Genomic DNA, 10146 nt, shown 5'->3' with positions numbered 1-10146 from the left:
TATTTATTCACATTAACATTGTTTTTTTTCTGTGAAATACACAACATGGCAATGATTCACATTTTAAATAACATTTTTATTTCCATAACCTATTATTTACAGTTCCATCATGGAGACAGACAATTTCTCCCATTTTGGATGCGTGAAATGCAGGAAAAAATTCTATCAAAATCCCTAAAATATTCTCACCCAGTGTGAAGTATGAGGTGTTGTTGTAACTTCATGGTCTGTTCTGTATTGTGTCACTGCTGGAACTTTTTGATAGGATCCTACGTCCAATTTTATTGGACCACCCCACCTTCTCTCTCATTCAAAAAAAGTTTTCAACGAGGCCACAAAAGCAGGAAAGTCTGTCTGAGGCCTAACAGTCCATGGTGGATGGTGGAGTGAGCAGCAGCGTGCCTCAGCTCTGCAGCTCTCTGGAGGCCTCTGTGGCCGCCGAGAAGATGTTGTCGTGCAGCTTCCTGATGTGTTTCTTCAGGTCGAAGTTGCGACAGAAGCCCTTGCCGCAGGTGGCGCAGGTGAAGGGCTTCTTGTCATTGTGCGTGTGCATGTGGAAGGTCAGGTTGTAGATCTGGTGGAAGGCCTTGTTGCAGATGGAGCACTTGTACTGCTTCTCCCCGCTGTGTGTCAGCTTGTGATTCTTGTAGTTTCCTGGGAAATTGAAAAAAAAGGAACAATGGATACATGCATGAAATAAAGTGAGGATTAGATGAATGAACACTCCTACTATGATTTTCATTAATGCTTGTGTATTGATGATTTATTATTATTTCCTGTATAAATGTAAAAAATTATATAGGAACACAAGTTGAGGTAATTTTTGTAACGACTGCACTTAATTCCTCTCAAATTCAGTCAACTTAAAAATCTAAGGCAGCTTGTAACTTTTTAAAATCAAAACCAATAGTCCCATTTCAAATTATAAAATTTGGGCAAAAAGTAGTAAATCCTCAGATTGAAGAAGCTTGAACCAGCAGTTTGGTATTTTCTTAAAAAGCACTTATCAAGACGGCAGCTCATTAATTTTAACAGCTTCAGAGTGTGAATGACATCACATCAAACTTCCTGTGGCTTCAAGTGAAAATGACATCCCATAACATGCATTTTCCTGTGTGGAAAAAACCCCCAAATTAAGACTTAACACTGAAAAAAGCAGTTTCTTTTCACTTAAAAAAATAGTGTCTGGGCTTCCTTAAAATTTTAAGCTGTTTAGGTAGTTAATAAGGTAATTTCGTAATGATTCAACTTGTCTTCTCAAATTCAGTCAACTTTAAGGCAGACTGGATGCTGACTTTTTTAAAAATGTTTTGTCAAAGATAAAACAAATATTTTATTTTCTATTTAGATAACCAAACATAACATTATATTTCTTGTCTTTGCAAAACAATGCATGGAATCACAATTTGATGAAACATGATCATTAATAACAATCACTATTCACCGCAGCTTCACTCCACTGCCAAAAAAGACAAAAAGAAAAACAAAAATATGAGCTGTAGAATTATTAGAAAGCCAATATGCACTTTAAAAAGCCTGTCTTGTTTTGCTTGAAATCATAGAAATCATCTGGATTATTTAAGGTTGATTTCACCTGTGTGCACTGCAATTTTCTTGACTTTTTCTAAAAACAAAGATATACAGCTGCACAAAATGTGAATGATATACCTAATTGGCAGAATGCTGTCCTGTAATTTACAGATGAAATAACTAAAGGGTCATTTATAAAGGAGGCTTAATCAAAACAGGAGGGGACAATGAGACACAGTCCTGTTTAGGGTTGCAACAGTATGAAATTTTCACGGTACACTAAGTGTTAATCCTTAACCCTTTAAAATATAGATCATTATCTGTTTTCCTGTGCCTTTTTAAACGTTTGAAACATGGAGCAAATTTGTGACTTCTTTCAAAAACATGGGGGAAAAAGGTAATAAGGAACTTGAGGTTCCAAGATAAGAGGTGACAAGATAATTAGTTTTCAAAATTAGCTAAAAAATAGAATAATTAGAAAATTTTCAAATAGGAAAGGAAAAATACAAAAAAAAAAAAAAAAAAACAACAACCCAATATTAATAATTATTATATTAATCAGAAATTATTATTATTCATATATATTTTTTTCCGGTCATGTCCTCTTTTGGTCCTTACACTTTTCTTTTTTCTGTTTGTTTTCTTTTTACAATTTTTTTCTGATTTTTGAAGTTGCTCATTGCCTTCTTTTCATGTTTTTGAATGAAATCAGGCAAATTTCATGTTTCAAGGGGGTCAAAAGAATGAGAAAAGAATGGTCTTTTTTGGAAAAAATAAAAATAAATAAATATTAAACCAAATAAAACTTCAGTCCATTTTTTAAAGGAAAGTATGTTTAAACATTCTCCCAGAAAATATCAAAATAATAAATAGCTAATAAAGGTGATATCATCTGTTGAGTTGCATTTTTTTCCAATACCATATGCAAATATATGCAGGGTTTGATAAACATAAATTTTCATACCGGTATACCTTGAAACCGGTACAATGCTGCAACCCTGCGGTGGGAATCTTGTAAGAAACTGAGGATGGTAGAGGCCTATTTTCCCTCTCTTTTCTTTTCCCCTACAAGGTCAGCAGTTCACAGTTGAAGTTAGAGCCTCCTCTGTCCCTGTGCGCGGCCCAGCCTTCATTAATCAGAGTTTTGTACGTCGAAGTCAAGAAGTTGTCAAACTTTGTCAAAATCAAGCGTGGCAACAACTCAACAAAAAAAGGCCCCGTTTTCCAACTTGGTCGAGGTCTGAGCAGCTGACCCAGAGCAAATGCTGCCGTCTTCAAGGGAGAATTAGTCCGTGCAAAGTGACAGCTCTGATTTCCACTGATCGCATCAGGAGCATCGCTGGGCCTGCAATTATTCGCCCTTTCATTCCCCTCACTGGCAAATAAGAGCAGCAGCATATGCTTTTGCTCCTGATAACATTTATTTCAGCGGCAGATAAATCCCTAGGATTCCTTCACAAAGAAAAGACTACGAATGAAGTATGAAGCTGGCATTATTTATGGGGGGAGAACTGTTTCCTTAAATGCAGTGAAATTACTACACATGCTCATCTATTTTAATATCAGTCCAACAATGCACGAAAAACCCGAATATCATTACAGCGAGAAAATATCGGCTGCAGCATAAGACTGAGTATAACATGAGGAGACAGGCAAAATAAAAAGTCAACCAGAAGCAGTGCAGGAATTCCTCAACTCAACGGGGCATTTCTTCTCTTACAGAATCCTAAAATTTAAATATTTAGTCTTAGAAATAGATATAATAATATAAGCATACGCGAACCTTTTTTCCTTTCGTTTTGAAAATATTTTTTGGGACGCAACAGAAAAAAATAGATACCACTTTTTCTATTTGTATACACACGCTTTGGAGTACAGGCACACTAATCTGCGGCATATAAGGCCAGTTGGGATATTTTAAACATTTTAGGGACAACACAAGGACAACAATAAAAGCTAAAATAAATTCAGAATTCTACAGGAAAAAAAACTAGTAAAAGCTGGATCGGCAGCTCTTAGCTACTATTTTTTTTTCTGTAGAATTATGTTTGGAATAATAATTCTCCTCGCAGTTCGCGCCCTTAGGGAGTATTTTAAATATACTATCAGAATAATTTATTTACCTTTCTGGTGGAAACCCTTCCCGCAGAACTCGCAGACAAAAGGTTTGTACCCTGCGTGGATCCGTACATGAGTGTTGAGAGTGGAGCTTCTGTTGAACGCTTTTCCACACTGATTACATTTATGAGGCTTTTCCTGGATAAATTACAAAGGGCAAAAAATATGTTAAAACGAAATAAAAAAATCGAGGAAATTTTAAAGACGGAAACTGATCAAGAAATTAAAGGGGGGAACATCCATGTGCGCAGCCTCACCTGTGTGTGGATTATCTTGTGTCTGCACAGCGTGCTGGCCTGCCGGAACCCTTTACCGCACACTTTACACACGAAGGGCCGGGCCCCGGTGTGCACCGGCATGTGTCTGGTCAGATTGTAATGTGCGTTAAAAACCTGCGATGGATACAGAAAAAAAAAATACATCGAGGATGTTGTTCTTAATAGTTCTGACAAAAACACCAACGATTAAATAGTGCGAGTCAAATTTGCTGCGTAAAAATGATTTAATTTAGATCATATCTGGATCTGGAACATCTGGTTGCTGCTGAATTATTCTTTGTTTTAGTGATTTTTTTGTTTAAAAATAAATTTTCGATTTAGTGTAAAACATCGACAGATTTTTTTTCATTTTTAATATTTAATAAAATGATAAATCCACATTTTAAGCATCTAGTTTAATTTTGAAAGTCCAAGTATATAGTGGATTTAATCATCTATTTTTTCTAAAATTGCATCATTAATTCTTATTAATTTTAATATATATTACACTGAAAAATAACTTACCTTTCCACAGACTTCACACGTAAAGTTTTTGGGTTTTCCGTCTGCTGCGCTGCTGCCGCTGCTGCTGAGTTTGCTGTGCGTTTTGACGCCGTTCTTCTCCGCGCTCAGGCCGTGGTTCTCCTTCACGATCTGGTCCAGTTGCCCCGGCAGATGTTCCTTGTGCGGATACTGAGGTGTGGGCAGCTTGTCGGTCCCCACGCCGGCGAGTTTGGCGTTCTCCAGCAGCAGCAGTCTGTGGTGCGCCGACAGGGAGGCCTGGGCCTGCGGGTTGGAGAACCAGTGTCCGGCCAGCAGCTCCGACTGCTGGTACGCAGAGTCCAGGTAGTTGAGATAGTAGAGCGAGCCTCCGCTGGGCACGGCCACGGCCTGGTGGATCACCTGCGGTTTCACCACCCTGCTGCCGGTCGTCAGCAGCGGCTGCTTCAAGCCCGGGTCCGCTTTACCGCACATGCCGCAGTTCCCTTTGCACGGAGCGGCTGCGGAGCCGCAGAAAGTCCCTCTGAAGCTGGCCCTCCACAGCTCCGAGTAGTTCATGAGCGCCTTGGCTTGCAGGTCGTAGCTGAAGGGCTGCAGCGGGATCATGCAGGGGATCGGGGAACACAACCCCAGCAGCTTCTTCCCTTCCGCCCGCTCCTCCGCGCTCCCCTTCGGCTCCGAACTCTTGGACATGATCCGGTCTATGGAGAAGGCGAGGGTCTTGGGAGCCGCGGACGGTCCGGTCCTTCCGCAGGACATCATGGTCTCCAAGGAAGCAGAACTTGCCATTTTGTTGTTGTTGTTGTTTTTGTTTTGCAGCAGAACTTGGTGTGAGCAACTCCCGGCGAACAGTCCGAGCCGCTCCTCCTGCAGCTGCCCCGCGTCTTTTCACTCTACTGAGCTCCCAGCAGCAGAGACAGGAGGACACATCAGTTTAATAAGCACCTTGCTGTCACAGTGTCACGCATTTGCATTCAAATGGCCATCCCCCCTGCAACAACAGCACCCAGGGGTGATGGATTAATGCTCATTAACTAGTGCACACAAAATTAACAGGACATTACAGAGCTCGTTAAGAAGAAGGAGAGGGCAAAAAAAAAGACACAAAAAAAAAATGTTGTAGTCGGAGGAGCTGGTGTAGAATGCGGGAGCATGAAGTTGAGTCGGTGTTGGAGTTTACCTCTGCACCGGTCAGAGGGTGAGTGTGGAGAAACCAGCAGACTGCTCCGTGTCTCATGTTGGCAGCGCCGCCCCTCCTCGGCACCGCGCAGCACCGTCTGCTGACATCAGCGGGCACCCAAACTCTGCGCTGCTGACAGCGAGACGCCTCCGTCAACCTCAAACACCTCCCGAAAAATTTAGGGGTGATATACACTCCTAGAAATAAAGGTGCTAACTAGAACCACACGGGCGTCTTTGGCTTATTCAGGAGAATCCTTTTTGATTTCTTGTACAACCTTTTTTAATTGGAATCCCCTCAGAGGGCTCTACCTAGAACCTAACATAAAGGGTAATACCTATAATCACATGTAAAGGTTGCGCCCATTACCACCTATGAGAGATTCTACAGAGAACCCTTTTATTGTGTCATGGTTCCATCCAAAACCCTTTCTGAGGGTTCAATCCAGAGCCCTTCCTGCTTTTAAGGGTTTTTTTTTTCATCCAGAACCCACCCAAGGGATTCTACTGAGAACCAATTTATATTCCAAGGGTTTCATTTAGAACTCACCCAGGACGTTCTACCAAGAACCCATTTATATTCCAAGAGTTTCACCTATAGCCCACCCAGGGGATTCTGTCGAGAGGCCTTTTTATATTTCTTTTTTAGTGTTTTTCATCTAGGACCCGCTCAGGAGGTTCTACTGACAACCCAATTACATTCCATCTGGAACCCATCCAGGGGAATCTACCAAGAACCCTTTTAATAGTCTGAAGGTTTTCTCCAGAACCCACCTAGGGGATTCTATAAAGAACGCATTTATTTTCAAGGGTTTCATCTAGAACTCATTCCGGTTCTACCAAGAACTCATGTATATTCCAAAGGTTTAATTAAACACCCACCCAGAAGGTTCTACAGAGAACCATTTCATATTCCAAGGGCTTAATCTCGATCCTACCCAGGTGTTCTCTAAACATAGCAACTGACAACCTTACCCATAGATCTTTCTCCCACTACCTGTGGCTTTCGTTCTTAATGGAACTCTTAGTCATACAAAGAACCCTTTTTTTTTTTTTTTAAAAAAAAGGGGGGGTTCTTCAGAAACAGTTTTGGGTAGAACCTCTGTCTTGAAGAATTAACCTTTTTGGAACCTTTATTTCTAAGAGTGTATGTAAATAAATATGAAACCTCTAGGAAAGGTGAAAATATTCTCATCATCATCGTGGTGTTTTGGAGGTTGGAAAAGTTGTCCCTGGCTTTCATTTGCTTCACAACAGTAATCTTTTTCTTTTCACTTTGGGAAATGTTTTTGAGTAGAATGCTGCTAATCCTCAGAGATGGGATCCCTCCTTTTTTCCACACCGGCTTATAAACTTACTTACTATTTGGATAAATTCGAGGACGTTCAATTTCCACCTGTTTAAGAGCAGAGACTCCCTTTGGATCCCATTAAACGTTGTTCCTCCTTCCCTCTATTCAAAAGAAGCAATTTTCCAGAGCGATTCAAGGCTCAACTCAACGCGGGGAGGAGGGAGAGAGAGAAAGAGAAAACACAAGCTCTTTCACTTTTAGCCACTAAAGCACTGCGTGAACCTGGTTTTGTGTTTTTTTTTCTTCCTGAAATAGACGGACGGATTAAAGAGGGAGAGAGAGAGGAAAAAGAAAAGACTTAGCTCTGGACAGAAAGGACAAATGAAAAGAGAGGCTTTTTTTCCTCCTCTAAAGGAGCATACAAGCAGTTTGCTGGAATCCGCAGTGCTATGTGGGAGTTACACTGAGCAGCAGCCGCTCCTCTGTTCACCGCAAGGGCCGCGTTCAATTCATGTGTTTGCAGGCCATTTTACCTGAGGGACTCCCATCAAGACGCGGGGAGAGAGGAAAGGTCACGCAACACAAGGGAGGGCGGGGGGTTGAAGGGGTTGACTGAAAAACAACTATGATAATTACTTCTCCATCCAGATCTGTTATCAAATATTTATTTTTTTAATATGTCAAAAGAGGTTTGTTATTATCATTACTGAGCATTAACTTTAAATAAATAAATAAATAAATAGATAAATAAATAAATAATACCACTACAACAGCATTATAGGGGAGAAACTAGCAGGGGGCATCTCAGTGGGTGGAAAGTGAGACCCACGGCCCACCTCCTCCTATTTGGTTTTATTTGAACATTTTTATCTCTAAGTAAAACGGGCCATAAAAGTGGCTGAATGAATTGGTGAGAGACTGGACTTTTAAAAAAAAGTGAAAGTCTCTGAGGCCCCTTCTCACCATTTAAGGGTGCAAAATGGTTTAACCTGCAAAAAAAACGATTTAATCTGCAAAAAAAAAAAAAAAAAAAAGACACTGTCATGTCTTTTCCAAAGAACTGGAAACCAGGGTTCCAAAAAAGAAAAGAAAGCACGAAAGGAAAGGGAAGAAAGCGAAAGGACTTTGTGACTGTATTTAGTTGCCATAACTTAATTACTAGTAGCTAAATAAGTCAGTTAAATGACTGAATGTATAAAAAATGAACAAATAATAATAACAGTAATAAAAAAAGGAGGCTCTCTCACCTCTTAAAGGCGCAATATGTCTCAGTCTGTCACTGTCATGTCTTTCCCACAGAACAGGATACAGGGTTGAGAACCCACAGCGACTACCTATGCGCAGAGCCCAGAATTTGGTGCTATACACCCCTGGTAACCAGTAACATGAAATGAAATGACAAAATATATCCAATTGTAATCTGTTACAGTATTTATTTATTTATCTACTTATTTAGTTTTAGTTTTAGTATTTGAGTTAGTTATGACACAACTTGTCTTCTCAAATTGAGTCAGCTTAAAAATTTAAGGCAGTCTGGACTCTAGCTTTTTAAAGTTTATTATTTTCTTTAATGTTAAGTTTTTGTAGCTGTTTCAAGATTAAATACACAGTAAAAAAAAATAAAGTATTTGTTTGAACATAGAAAAGTTCATTTTCGGGCTGCCTTAAATATTGAAGACAAGTTGAATTATTAGAAAATTAGCTCAACTTGTATTTTCAAATTCAGTTCACTTTTTTCTTTTTTTTTTTTTTAATTCTTTAAAGTTAAAACATATAGTTTATTTTTAAAGTTTAAACAACTGTATCTTTTAGGAGTTTTTTTAAGTAATGAGAATTAATGAAAACAAGTTGTAGTTTTTCAGCAGAAGGTAAGATTTAGTGTTTCGTGATATTATACATTTCCGACTAAAAACCAGCCCGGCTCAGCTGAATAACACAAAGATGCTCCATGTTTTACTGTAGGTGGAGGAAGGTGATGATTTACCTCCAGCCCTATAGACTTACCCAGCATGTTGCCATCCTATGACATTAGTTTTCCTGTTAATAACCTTAAAAGACGTCCCTACTTTCTTTTGTTTTACACCTGCAGCTCAGCATGGAAGGATTAATGCCTGTTGTCTCGGTGCTACTCATATGGAAATAGGGCAAAAATACTCTAATTTGAGTTTGTTCAGGCACAATTGCCAGCTCATCCACACAATAAACATTGATCCCATTGCTGTCACCCAGGCCCCTCCATTCAGCTCTAACTGCAATTAGCTCAAGCATTGATTTAAGGGACTCTTGCTTCTTGCCTGCAGGCATGTGAGGGTCACACACACACACACACCCACACACAAACACACACACACACACACACACACACACACACACACACACACACACACACACACACACACTGGCTGGATGTGACAAAGCTTTTCTTCACAGTCATGGTGTCCCCCAAAAGCTCGTTTATTCACAGTTATGTTGTTTTTATTCAGTGCTGCTTAAAAAAACAGTTAAGTTTTAATTTATTTTATTTACTAATTTGTGAGCCAATGAGAGATATGTTTTTCTAATAGTTTTCATCGATCCATTTACTGTGGACACCACAGTGTATGAGGCAAAGAAGGCCCACTCTTTGTTTTGAGTGCCTCCTTTTAAAAACTTTACCAGTGGTTTCATGTGGACAGCAAGGTCTGTATATGGTTTTATGTATTCTAAAACCATCAAGTGGGGTCCATCTAAAATACACACACACACACACCCACACAAAACACACACACACACTGGCTGGATGTGACAAAGCTTTTCTTCACAGTTATGATGTTTTTTTCAGTGCTGCTTAAAAAAACAGTTAAGTTTTTATTTATTTTATTTACTAAATTTGGAGCCAATGAGAGATAGTTTTTCTAAGAGTTTTCATCGATCCATTCACAGTGGACCCACAGTGTCTGAGCAAAGAGGGCCCACTTTGTTTTAGGCCTCCTTTTAAAACTTTCCAGGGTCATGTGGAAGCATGGCTGTATAGGTTTTTGTATCAAAACCTCAAGGGGGGTCATCTACCAGAAACAAACTGACTATCAGATTCTTAATTTCCTGCTTTATGGTGGACAAAGTATTCAGATTTTTAAATTGAGTAAAAGTAGTAGTACTACAGTGGAAAGTTTACTCTGTTACAAGTAAAGGTTCTGCATATAAAGTTTTTCTTAAATACTAAAAATAAGAATTTCTATACCAACTAATCTTTTGCAATTCTCGGGACAGTTCTCCCAAATATTTACATGG

General features: G+C 39.5%; 1 protein-coding gene across 1 annotated transcript; it reads right to left on the bottom strand.

The window, feature by feature from the left end:
- Positions 1 to 382: 382 nt before the first annotated feature.
- On the bottom strand, positions 383 to 5195 carry fezf2 (FEZ family zinc finger 2). The gene is made up of 4 exons (XM_042493955.1): positions 4431 to 5195; positions 3906 to 4040; positions 3654 to 3786; positions 383 to 654 (listed from the first exon to the last, which is right to left on the bottom strand). The coding sequence occupies exons 1-4, from the start codon at positions 5193 to 5195 to the stop codon at positions 404 to 406; spliced, it is 1284 nt and encodes a 427-aa protein (XP_042349889.1). The 3' UTR covers positions 383 to 403.
- Positions 5196 to 10146: the final 4951 nt, after the last annotated feature.

Source organism: Plectropomus leopardus, chromosome 2 (genome assembly GCF_008729295.1).
Source record: "Plectropomus leopardus isolate mb chromosome 2, YSFRI_Pleo_2.0, whole genome shotgun sequence".
NCBI classification, from domain to species: domain Eukaryota; kingdom Metazoa; phylum Chordata; class Actinopteri; order Perciformes; family Serranidae; genus Plectropomus; species Plectropomus leopardus.
Note: the sequence above shows the minus strand (reverse complement) of the source record. Positions and strands in the feature narration are given on the sequence as shown.

Coding starts and splice junctions, on each gene's coding strand:
- fezf2 (XM_042493955.1), bottom strand. CDS start 5,195: ATGGCAAGTTCTGCTTCCTTGGAGACCATGATGTCCTGCGGAAGGACC. Junction 3,787..3,905: donor ACAAGATAATCCACACACAG/GTGAGGCTGCGC, acceptor TAATTTATCCAG/GAAAAGCCTCATAAATGTAA. Junction 655..3,653: donor GAAGGGTTTCCACCAGAAAG/GTAAATAAATTA, acceptor TCAATTTCCCAG/GAAACTACAAGAATCACAAG.